Raw genomic sequence first — 13,222 nt, forward strand, 5'->3', positions numbered from 1 at the left:
GACACATAATAATCAGAACAACAAATGCACTAAATAAAGATAGAATATTAAAAGCAGCAAGGGAGAAAGGTCAAGTAACATATAAAGGCAGGCCTATCAGAATTACACCAGACTGTTTGCCCTCTTCTTACTGAACTATGAATCCCATGACGAATCATCTTATAGTATTCCACTAACTTATCTTTTGCAGTATTTTTAAAGATTGTTTTATTTTTTTAATTTAATTTTATTAGTTTTTTTAACTTGTTCTCTTTTCATTCCCTGTGTTCAATCCAATAGATGACTGTAAGCATCCACTTCTGTATTTGCCAGGCACTGGCATAGCCTCATGACAGAGCTATGCCAGGGTCCTTTCAGCAAAATCTTGCTGGCATGTGCAATAGTGTCTGGGTTTGGTGGTAGTTTATGAGATGGATCCCTGGGTGGGGCAGTCTCTGGATGGTTCTTCCTTCTGTCTCAGCTCTGAACTTTGTCTCTGTAACTCCTTCCATGGGTCTTTTGATCCCCATTCTAAGAAGGAGTGGCATATTTACACTTTGGTCTTCCTTCTTCTTGAGTTTCATGTGTTTTGCAAATTGTATCTTGGGTTTTCTAAGTTTCTGGATTAATATTCCCTTATCAGTGAGTGCATATCATGTTTGTTCTTTTTTGATTGGGTTGCCTCACTCAGGATGATATCCTCCAGATCCATCCATTTGCCTAAGAATATCATAAATTTATTCTTTTTAATAGCTGAGTAGTACTCCATTGTCCAAATGTACCACATTTTCTGTATCCATTCCTCTGTTGAGGGACATCTGGGTTAGTCCAGCTTCTGGCTATTATAAATAAGACTGCAATGAACATAGTGGATCATGTGCCCTTATTATAAGTTGGAATATCTTCTGGGTATAAGCCCAGGAGAGGTATTACTGGATCTTCCAATAGTACTGTGTCCAATTTTCTAAAGAACCACCAGACTGATTTTCAGAGTGGTTGTACCAGCTTTCAATCCCAACAACAATGGAGTGTTCCTCTTTTACCATATCCTCGCCAGCATCTGCTGTCACCTGACTTTTAATCTTAGCTATTCTGACTGGTGTGAGGTGGGATGTCAGGGTTGTTTTGATTTGCACTTCTCTGATAATTAAGGATGTTGAACATTTTTTTCAGGTACTTCTCAGCCATTCAGTATTCCTCAGTAGAGAATTCTTTGTTTAGCTCTGTACCCCAGTTTTTAATTGGGTTATTTGATTTTCCACAAATCAGCTTCTTGAGTTCTTTGTATATATTGGATATTAGTCCCCTATCAGATTTAGGATTGGGAAAAAAAACCTTTCCCAATCTGTTGGTGGCCTTTTTGTCTTATTGACAGTGTCTTTTGCCTTACAGAAGCTTTGCAAATTTATGAGATCACATTTGTCAATTCTCGATCTTTACAGCACAAGTCATTGCTGTTCTATTCAGGAATATTTCCCCTGTGCCCATATCTTTGAGGTTTTCCCCCACTTTCTCCTCTTTAAGTTTTAGTGTCTCTGGTTTTATGTGGAGTTCCTTGATTCACATAGATTTGAGCTTTGTACAAGGAGATAAGAATGGATCAATTCGAATTCTTGTACATGATGACTGCCAGTTAAACGAGCACCATTTGTGGAAAATGCTGTCTTTTTTCCACTGGATGGTTTTAGCTCCTTTGTCAAAGATCAAGTGACCATATAGGTGTGTGGGTTCATTTCTGAGTCTTCAATTCTATTCCGTTTATCTACCTGTCTGTAGCTGTACCAGTACCATGCAGTTTTTATCACAGTTGCTTTGTAGTACAGCTTGAAGTCAGGCATGGTGATTCCGCCAGAGGATCCTTTGTTGATGAGAATAGTTTTTGCTATCCTAGGTCTTTTTCTTACTCCAAATGAATTTTCTTTTCTTTTCTTTTCTTTTCTTTTCTTTTCTTTTCTTTTCTTTTCTTTTCTTTTCTTTTCTTTTCTTTTCTTTCTTTTTTTTTGTGTGTGTGAGTTAATTTTTTTTTCAGATGAATTTTCAAATTGCCACTTCTAACTCTGTGAAGAATCAAGTTGGAATTTTGATGGGGATTGCAATGAATCTGAAGATTGCTTTTGGCAAGATAATAATTTTGACTATATTAATCGGACTAATCCATGAGCATGGGAGATATTTCCATTTTCTGAAGTCTTCTTCAATTTGTTTGTTTCTGAGACTGAAGTTCTTATCAAACAGATCTTTTACTTCCTTAGAGTCACATCAAGGTTTTTTATATTATTTGTGATTATTGTGAAGGATGTTGTTTCCCTAATTTCTTTCTCAGCCTGTTTATCCTTTGTGTAGAGGAAGGCCACTGATTTGTTTGAGATAATTTTATATCAAGCTATTTCACTGGAGTTGTTTATCAGATTTAGGAGTTCTCTGGTGGAATTTTTAGGGTCACTTATATATACTATCATGCCATTGGCAAATAGTGATATTTTTATGTCTTCCTTTCCAATTTGTATCCCCTTGAACTCCTTTTTTTGTCTAATTGCTCTGGCTAGAACATCAAGTACTATATTGAATAGGTATGGAGAAAGTGGGCAGCCTTGTCTACTCCCTGATTTTAGTGGGATTGCTTCAAGTTTCTCTACATTTATTTTGATGTTGGCTACTGGTTTGCTGTATATTGCTTTTATTATATTTAGGTATGGGCCTTGAATTACTGATCTTTCCAAGACTTTTATCATGAAGGGGTGTTGGATTTTGTCAAGTGCTTTCTCAGCATCTAATGAGATGATCATGTAGGCTTTGTCTTTGAGTCTGTATAACAGTGGATTACGTTGATGGATTTCCATATATTAAATCATCCCTGCATCCCTGGGATGAAGCCTACTTGATCATGATGGATGATCATTTTGATGTGTTTTTGGATTCCCTTTGGAAGGATTTTATTGAGTATTTTTGCATCGATATTCACAAGGGAAATTGGTCTGAAATTCTCTTTCTTTGTTGGGTCTTTATGTGGTTTAGGTATCAGAGTAATTGTGGCTCCATAGAATGAATTGGGTAGAGTACCTTCTGTTTCTATTTTGTGGAATAATTTGAGAAGAATTGGAATTAGGACTTCTTTGAAGGTCTGATAGAACTCTGCACTAAACCCATCTGGTCCTGGGCTTTTTTTGATTGGGAGACTATTAATGACCGCTTCTATTTCTTTAGGGAAAATGAGACTGTTTAGCTCGTTAACTTGATCCTGATTTAATTTTGGTACCTGGTATCTGTCTAGGAAATTGCCCATTTTGTCAAGATATTCTAGTTTTGTTGAGTATAGCCCTTTGTAGTAGGATCTGATGATGTTTTGGATTTCCTCAGGTTCTGTTGTTATGTCTCCATTTTCATTTCTGATTCTGTTAATTAGGATACTGTCCCTGTGCCCTCTAGTTAATCTGGCTAAGGATCTATCTATCTTGTTGATCTTTTCAAAGAATCAGTTCCTGGTTTGGTTGATTCTTTGTATAGTTCTTTTTGTTTCCACTTGGTTGATTTCAACTCTAAATTTGATTATGTCCTGACTTCTACTCCTCTTGGGTGAATTTGCTTCCTTTTGTTCTAGAGCTTTTAGGTGCTCTGTCAAGCTGATAGTGTATGCTCTCTCCTTTCTTTTTGGTGGCACTCAGAGCTATGAGTTTTGCACTTAGAAATGCATTCATTGTGTCGCATAAGTTTGGGTATGTTGTGGCTTCATTTTCATTAAACTCTAAAATGTCTTTAATTTCTTTTTTATTTCTTCCTTGACCAAGGTATTATTGAGTAGATTGTTGTTCAGCTACCACGTCAATGTTGGGTTTCTATTATTTATGTTGTTATTGAGGATCAGCCTTAGTCTGTTGTGATCTAATATGCATGGGATAATTTCAATATTTTTCTATCTTTTGAGGCCTATTTTGTGACCAATTAATTATATGGAGTTTAATTTTGGAGTTTTGGAGAAGGTACCATGAGGTTCTGAGAAGAAGATCTATCCTTTTGTTTTAGTGTAAAATGTTCTGTAGATATTTGTTAAGTCCATTTCTTTCATAACTTCTGTTAGTTTCACTGTGTCTCTGTCTAGTTTCTGTTTCCAGGATCTGTTCATTGATGAGAGTGGGGTGTTGAAGTCTCCCACTGTTATTGTGTGAGGTGCAATGTGTGCTTTGAGCTTTACTAGAGTTTCCTTAATGAATGTGGATGTCCTTGCCTTTGGAGCATAGATATTCAGAATTGAGAGTTCATCTTGGAACTTTATCTTTGATAAAAGCCTGCCTTTATATGTTACTTGACATTTTTCCCTTACAGCTTTTAATATTCTATTTAATATTCCACCTTTGATGAGTATGAAGTGCCCCCCTTGTCTTTTTTGATAACTTTGGGTTGGAAGTCGATTTTATTCTATATTAAAATAGCTACTCCAGCTTGTTTCTTCAGACCATTTCCTTGGAAAATTGTTTTCCAGTTTTTACTCTGAGGTAGTGTCTGTCTTTTTCCATGAGGTGGGTTCCCTGTATTCAGAAAACGTTTGGTCATGTTTATGTAGCTAGTCTGGTAGACTATGTCTTTTAATTGAGGAAGTGAGTCCATTGATATTAAGAGATATTAAGGAAAAGTTATTGTTGCTTCCTGTTACTTTTGTTGTTAGAGTTGGCATTCTGTTCTTGTGGCTNTCTCCTTGTAGGTTTGTTGAAGGATTACTTTCTTGCTTTTTCTGGGGCATAATTTCCCTCCTTGTGATGGAGTTTTCCATTTATTATCCTTTGAAGGGCTGGATTCATGGAAAGATATTGTGTGAATTTGGTTTTGTCATGGAATACTTTGGTTTCTCTATTTATGGTAATTGAGAGTTTTGCTGGGTATAGTAGCCTCGGCTGGCATTTGTGTTCTCTTAGGGTCTGTATATATCTTTCCAGGATCTTATGGCTTTCATAGTCCCTGGTGAGAAGTCTGGTGTAATTCTAATAGGACTGCCTTTATATGTTACTTGACCTTTTTCCCTTACTGCTTTTAATATTCTATCTTTATTTGGTGCACTTGTTCTGATTATTATGTGTCTGGAGGAATTTCTTTTCTGGTCCAAACTATTTTGAGTTCTGTAGGCTTCTTTTATGCTCATGGGCATCTCTTTCTTTGGGTTAGGGAACTTTCCTTCTATAATTTTGTTGAAGATATTTGCTGGCCCTTTAAGTTGAAAATCTTCATTCTCATATCTACCTATAATCCTTAGATTTGGTCTTCTCATTGTGTCCTGGATTTCCTGGATCTTTTTGGGTTTTGCATTTTCTTTGATTGTTGTGTCTATGTTTTCTATGGAATCTTCTGCACTTGAGATTTTTCTCTTCCATCTCTTGTATTCTCTTGCTGATGCTCGTATCTATGGTTCCAAATTTCTTTCCTAGGATTTCTATCTCCAGAATTCTCTCCCTTTGGGTTTTATTTATTGTTTCTATTTCCATTTTTAGATCTTGGATGGTTTTGTTCAATTCCATCATCTGTTTGGTTGTGTTTTCCTGTAATCCTTTAAGGGATTTCTGTGTTTCCTCTTTAAGGTCTTCTACATGTTTAGCAGTGTTCTCCTGTATTTCTTTAAGTGAGTTATTAATGCCCTTCTTAAAATCCTCTACCAGCATCATGAGATATTATTTTAAATCTGAATCTTACTTTTCAGGTGTGTTGGGGTATCCAGGACTCACTGTGGTGGGTATTTTGGGTTCTGATGATGCTGAGTGGCCTTGATTTCTGTTAGTAAGATTCTTATGTTTGCCTTTTGCCATCTGGTAATCTCTGGTGTTAGATGTTCTAGCTGTCTCTGGCTGTCGCCTGTTCCTCCTGTGACTCTGTTAGCCTCTGTCAGCCCTCCTGGGAGTCCAACTCTCTCCTGAGTCCCATTGGTTAGAGCACTCCCTGCAGGCAAGCTCTCCTGTTGCAGGGAAGATGCACAGAGGTCTGGAGCTCAGATCTGCCTCCTGAAGATGAAGACACGAAGGGACCCTGACCAAGAACCTCTGTTGCTTCTATGGCCGAAGCACTCTCCTGACTGTACTGGTCTCTGAAAGACCAGGGTACAAGATGGTGCTCTCACCTGAGTCCTGGAGTTAAAACCCTCTCTGAAGGCCGACTCTCCTCAGTGATCCTAAGATCCTGGGTGTGCTAGGGTGCCTGCAGGGTGGAGAGTCCTCTGGGGGCTGTGGGACCATCTGACTAGTTCATGCCCAAGATGCCCTGGGGCTGATGATGTCTGGAAAGAACCCCAGCCACTGGTCAGGTGGGTTTCCTGTGTCCCTGTTCCTGCTCACACAGGCCACTCCTGGTTGTTTTGGAACAGATGTTGCATTCCACTCACCAGTGATCCTAAGATCCTGGGTGTGGGAGGGCACCTGTGGTGTGGAAAGTGGACCATCCACTGAGTTTGAGCCCAAGGTGGCATGGGGCTGGCACTGACCAAAACACATGTTTTCTCCTTATGATCTGTTTTTATTGGTTTGGTATCAGGATAACACTGGCTGGTAGAATGTGTTTAGAAGTAACCCCTCTACTTCAGTTTTGGGGACTAGTTTGGTGAGAGTTGCTGTTAACTCCTCCTTACCCGTTTTGTCAAATTCAGCATTGCCACAGCCACAGGTCCTGTGCATTTCTCTGACAGGTATTCTAAAATAATATTATACCCCTTAACAAAGGGGTTATGAATTTCTTTCCTTGCCATAGTTATAAGAGAGAAATTATCATCTAAACTTATTAGCATCAAAAACATTGTTACAGTAGTAAAATAATTTCATGCTTATATATTATTTTACCTGAAAAAATGTTTGCAGAAAAATGTGTGAAATTTGACACATTCGTATAGTCAAAATGATTTTAAAAGAGTAATGTTCACATGGCTTCCAGTTTCACCAACATGACATATAAAAAGTTATTTATCTTTTATTTTTAGACATTGCAGCTGTAGAACAGTGGATGATAAAGATCACAATGCATGAAGGATTAAACATTTATGATACTGAGGGGACCTTATTGGATCTTGTCCGAGGTAAATATCAACATATAAGGTAGAATGTCATTCACATACTCTTTTAACACACTTTGATGATTAACTCATAGTGCCAAGTCCCAGAGGCCAGGACCATTGCTTTTATATCTAATTTATAATGTATATTTGAAAATATATTCAAATTATAAATATATTTGAATCTCTGGGATGAATTTTATTTGAATAATATTTTACTGTGCTAGTGGTCTGTTTTCTAGTACTTTAAAAAAAGGTATTTATTATTATTTTCTGTGTGTGATTGTGTTGTGTACATATATGCAAGTGTACCATGTAGGGAGCTCAAACCAAAGAGGTTTTTGTTCTGGGGGCCAGCCTTGGCAGGCCTGCTTTCTTCTTCTCGGTTCCTCTAGAGGCAGCAGAGGGAGGAGAGTTTCAACAGGAGTAAGACTTTGTCTTATAAGATATGAGGATAAGACTTTGACTTATGAGATATTTAGGGTTGCTGTATAATAATAAAAAATTTACTTATCTAAGTCTAAGTTGCTTTGCTACTATAGCTATCTTCTGTGTTCCTCTCTGTTTCTCTAAGGCCAGAAACTACAGTCTCTGGCATTTAGCACCTCATCCTCAAACAGCAAGAGATAAAGTAGCCTTTGTTCTAACTGCAGGAATGGCACAGCTCTAACTTTCAGCCTGCTGCTGAAGTTGCAGGAAGGAAAGGGGACACTTTGAAAAGCGATTTTAGTGTATATTTCTAAGTTGTCAAATGTTTCCTATAAACGTTCTCTAATAAAAAAAAGGGCAAGCTAATTCTCTTTGTCTTTAGCACTTATACATCTTTCATAATACATGATCACCTGGTAAAAAGTTCCTCACAAGTTTACACATAAATTCAATCATAAATCAAATAAGGAATTTACAACAGAGAATGTTTCCATGCTCACCCATTAGGAGTAGTTATCTGGCTCAATATTCATGCCCTGTTATTCTGATAGTACCCTGCTTACTATCAGAAGCAATTAACTGGTGACACTTGGAAACTGACCGAGTTCTGCAGTTTGAACTATCAGAAAGGACTTAATAACACTGTGATTAAAAGAGCTTAATAATTACTATAAATTTAGTAATTCTTATAGGGTCATCTTAAAGGATAAAGAAATCATCTTCTTGTCTAAATAGCATCACTATATGACAGTATATCTTCATAGTTCTGTAGAGATCTGCTCAAAAGAGGAGACTAATACCTAGTAATTGTGATATAATCTTAATAATAACAAGAAACACATATTGATAGCAGGAATATTTCCTAAAATGAATTTTCTGGGCCTTGCCGATGGTAACAAATATGTTATGGATAATTAATCCAAGGCAGTCTCACCTCAGGACTATTACGTGCTAGTTTTGAGCTTGTTAGCTCCTGACATGTTTGAACACCTGGAACTGGAGTTATAAATAGCTGTGAGACTCCATGTGGATGCTGAGAACTGCACCTGGATCATGTGTGTGTCTGTGTGTTTATGTATTTTATGTATATAACATAGGTATGTATATGATATATGTGTGATGTGTGTATGTATGTATGATGTATGTATATATGTTAATAGGTAATTTTTATTAGATATTTTCTTCACTTACATTTCAAATGTTATCCCCTTTCCTTGTTTCCCCTCTGAAACTCCCCTATTCCATCTCCCCTTCCCCTGCTCACCAACTCACCCACTCCCACTTCCCTGTCCTGTCATTCCCCTACACTGGGGCATTCATAAGACCAAGGGTCTCTCCTCCCATTGATGTCCCACAAGGTCATCCTCTGCTACATATATGGCTGGAGCCATAGGTCCCTCCATGTGTACTCTTTGGTTGGTGGTTTAGTCAATAGTAATTTTTAATAGCAGTCTTCACACTGAATTGAAAAGTTTTATTTATATGTGATATCTATGGGGTCATTCTAAGCAGTGCCTGTATAAAGTTATGTTTTTATATATTTGATCTGAATCTTAGTGTTCATTGCTCACAAACACAATTCTGGTGGGTAGATTGTTGGATTGGTTGGTTGGTGTCATGTTTCTTTTCTTCCTTTCAGTGCTAAGGGTGGAACCTAGGCCTAGAAGACCTAAGCATTGTCAGCAAGTGCTTTACCACTGAACTATAGCACCAGCACACACACTGCAATTTTTAAAATGAGGAACAACGGCAAACATCTTGTTCAGTTTTAGTCAGAACAGTTGAAACTTTTCTTGCTCTTCTTTTTCAAGACAAGATCTTACTATGTAGCTCGGTCTGTCTTGAAGTTACCACCTTCTTGCCTCAGCCTCTCAAGTGTCAGGTGCCATCATAACCAGTAGGATAACTGATTGGTATGAATAAAAGTTAGCTGGTGTAGAGGTTGGAGATGTGTCTCAGTGTGGTTAAGAGTACTAGCTGTTTTTTTTTTTTTTTTTTTCCAGAGCACTCAGGTTCAATTCCCAGCATTCACATGCCAGATCACAGCTATCAGTAACCCCAGGTCCGGGGGATCTCACACAGACATACATGTGGGCAAAACACCAATGCACATAAAAATAAACAAATAAATAATAAAATAAATAAATATTTTTTTAAAAGTTTGCTGTTTTAAGCTCATGAACACTGTGTGTAATAAAAGCATAGGCTTCTATTTGATCGACATGAAACAGATAGCTTAATATTTTTCTGAGATGTAGTAGTGTGTTCCATTAGGTCTGGAATGTACCTCGTAGATATGTCTGCCTCAAACTTACAGAAACCCACCTGCCTCTTTCCTAAGTTACTGGAATTAAAGACATGTGTCACCATGCCTAGCCCAAATTTCATTGATCATCTGTAGCACTGTAGTTAGTGTAAGATGTAAATATTCCTTCAGTTCTCTCTCTTTTCATTGCATTACTCTTTTTCTGGTGTTAATAATAATCTGATATAATCCCATTTAGATTGAAGAATAAAAATATATAAAATTACATTTTTTGGAAGAAATTCTTGGGTAGATCTACAAAGAGTAATGATTTAACATTAGCCTCCATTATACATACACAAATTAAAATCTGTCTCTATAGATATGACAGGCAACTGTAGTTTTAGAAAGCCTTTCACCATAATTACAAACTCCAATGAGAATTGAGAGTGATTCTCAAGGAATATGTTATAAGCCTGAGAGACCTGTTCATCATTTTTAATGCAGTGTTGTTTGTGATAAGAAAGAGTTGGAAACAATATAAGTGTCTATAAATAAGAAGAGGAACAAAAGCATACAGGTATGTGCCACTCAAGTCCAAAAGTAAGCACATATCAGAGAGATAACTAAACTCAGAGAAATTGAATGAAAAGATCAAGTTGCAAAGTAGAGTAGGAAAGGGCTTGGGAGATTGATTGTTCAGTGGATAAAGCACTGCCTGCAAAAGTTTGGGGACTGGAGTGCAGATTCACAGGACACACACAAAACCTGAGCAGCTGTGGCAATTGCCTTTAATTAATTATACCAGGGAGACAAAGACAGAGGCCAAATGCAAGCTAGTTAGCTAGACTAGCCAGAGCTTGGGAGCAGCAGGTTTTCAGATTTGAGAAAAGATTGATCCTGCCTCAATAAATAAACTGGGGAGCAAAGAAAAATGCCCAATATCAACAGTGAGCCTCCTTGTGCATGTGCACCTATGTATTTATGTGTATCTACGTATACACCAATACATATACACATGCACACCACACACAATTTTTTTAAAAAAATGAATATGAGGACTGGTGAGATGGTTCAACCAGTAAAAGTACTTGTGATGGTTTGTATATGCTTGGGCCAGAGAGTGGCACTATTAGGAGGTATGGCCTTGTTGGGATAGGTGTGTGGTATGGGCTTTTAAACCTTAGTCCTAGCTACTTGGAAGTGGGTATTCTTATAGCAGCCTTCAGATGAAGATGTAGAACTCTCAGCTCCTCCTGCACCATGCCTGCTTGGATGCTGCCATGTTTCTGCCTTGATGGCAATGGACTGAACCTCTGAACCTGTAAGCTATGTTGTCCTTATAAGAGTTGCCTTGGTCATAGTGTCTGTTCACAGCAGTAAAACCCTAACTAAGACAATAATTGTTCCACAAACTTGACAACATGAATTTAAATCCTAGAACCCATGATGAAAGAGGAGAACTCAACACTGTACATGCCCATACTGCCTCTCTACAAACATAGGCACAAATCATATTCATAGAATACAAGTGTGGAAGGCCAGATTTGACAGGTCAGGTAAACTGCAGAGAGTTGAGTCTGGAGTAAGTAATTCATCACCCACCAGACTTTTCTCTGAATGAATAAATCTTGATTCAATGAGGATAGCACTCCCTGTGACTGGCAGGAAACTCTCTGAACACTGTAAACTCCTTGAAGGGTGATGAGAAGGAAAGGAGAAAAGAAGAATAAACACACAAACACACAAACACACACACTGAATAGATGAAGCAAAACAAGCTCCACCTATATATACCATGTATATATGGATACATACTATACATACATTTCTGTACATATGTACAGAAAGACACACACACAGACAGATGCAGACATATTGGATAGATGGAGAAAAGCTCCAATGATAAAGCTTGAAAATTTTATTTTTTCTCTTAGCCTTTATATATCATCTAAGACAAAGTTCTACATGTAAGAAAAAGCCTCATAGCCAGAAATTACATATTCTTTAAAACCAGTCACCACAAAAACCATATTCTTCAAAAACAGTTTGAAGTCATTACACAAAAGGAAATTACAACAGGATTTTTGGTTATGGATTCTTCTTTTACATCTCAAGCCTAACTAAATGTTTTCCATCTAACTTTGCACAAGTTCATCCAAAGCAATAATTCTTTTGTCATCAATAATGTATAAATAAGCTGGTGCATAGAAGCATTTTTTTACCTATACTTTGCTGATGACAATTTGTATCTAGCAAGAAAGAGATCAACATCTCATGTTTTATATTTGAAGTCTTGTTCAGATAAACTGGCTAATCAACTATTATCTATCCTTATAATAGAATGATTTATTCTTTATTCATAACACCATCTTTTCATGGTGCACAGTGAAACCTGTGGTCACATCCCTAGACCACAAGAACCTAGAACTCAGTCCCAACCTTGAATGAAATATTTTCTTTGATCATTAACTTTTACCAAGCCTTTTTTTTTGTCCCAAATACAATTATGTGCTTGCAAGGCAATAAAGCTCACTATACTCTTTTCCTAACCTATGTAGCCCTTAATATTCTACAAGGAGAGAGCACTTTATCCTTGATTCTAATTTTATTAGAGCTTTCTGGCAGAACAACTTAAACCATAACTTTAAACTTTCTATCAACTACCCTAACTTTCTAAACTACTTAAGTCAAATCAGGAATTCTGTAAAATCATTAGTTCATCTGAATGATATTATTTTAAGAAAGTTCATCTTCATATTGACTTGCAGGAAAATTGTCCAATAGGGTGCCTATCTCCCAAGAGACAATCACACCAGATTATAGGAAGTGAAGGTCTCCCCATGCTCAATCACACCATGCTAGATAGATGAGAAATATGGTAATGACAAACATGCGGAGGCACAGCAGCAGCAAGAAGCAATCTGGAGATGAAGGCATTGGGGCTGTGCCTCTCCAAGGTATACCCATAACAGCTGAGCAGAAGAGTGAACCATCTCCAAGATACTCACCTGCCCACTGAAGCTCCTCCTGCGTCATGTCTGCAATATAAGACGGTGATTTTGTTTTCTAAAAGAAATGAGTAAGAAGGGCTGGAGAGCTGGGCAGTGGTGGCACACACCTTTAATCCCAGCACTTGGAAGGCAGAGGCAGGCAGATTTCTGGATTCGAGGCCAGCCTGGTCTACAAAGTGAGTTCCAGGACAGCCAGGGCTACACAGAGAAACCCTGTCTATAAAAAACCAAAAACCAACCAACCAACCAAACAAACAAACAAAAAAAACAGAAGAAGAAGGAGGAGGAGGAGGATGGGGAGGAGGAGGAAGAAGAATAAGGAGAAGGAGAAAAGGAGGAGAAGGAGGAGGAGAAGGAGAAGGAGAAAAGAAGAAGAAGAAGAAGAAGAAGAAGAAGAAGAAGAAGAAGAAGAAGAAGAAGAAGAAGAAGAAGAAGAATTCAATTATATTAATGATCAATTGCTATAATGCTTTAAAATCTGGCACAAAACTTCATTTGACTTCTTCCTTCTACTGCTCTGTTGGTCTGGATAGACTA

General features: G+C 37.6%; 1 protein-coding gene across 1 annotated transcript in view; it reads left to right on the forward strand.

Annotated features, from left to right (window-relative positions):
- The window catches only part of LOC110288424 (cation channel sperm-associated protein subunit beta-like), a gene marked incomplete at its 3' end in the record, with an annotated part of 48,446 nt that overhangs the window by 26,210 nt on the left and 9,014 nt on the right, over positions 1–13,222 (forward strand). The window contains exon 6 of the mRNA XM_021154778.1: positions 6,926–7,021. Within this exon, the coding sequence (XP_021010437.1) occupies positions 6,926–7,021 (96 nt within the window). The remainder of the gene's footprint in view (positions 1–6,925; positions 7,022–13,222) is intronic.

Source organism: Mus caroli, unplaced genomic scaffold (assembly GCF_900094665.2).
Source record: "Mus caroli unplaced genomic scaffold, CAROLI_EIJ_v1.1 scaffold_10547_1, whole genome shotgun sequence".
In the NCBI taxonomy this organism is placed as follows: Eukaryota; Metazoa; Chordata; class Mammalia; order Rodentia; family Muridae; genus Mus; species Mus caroli.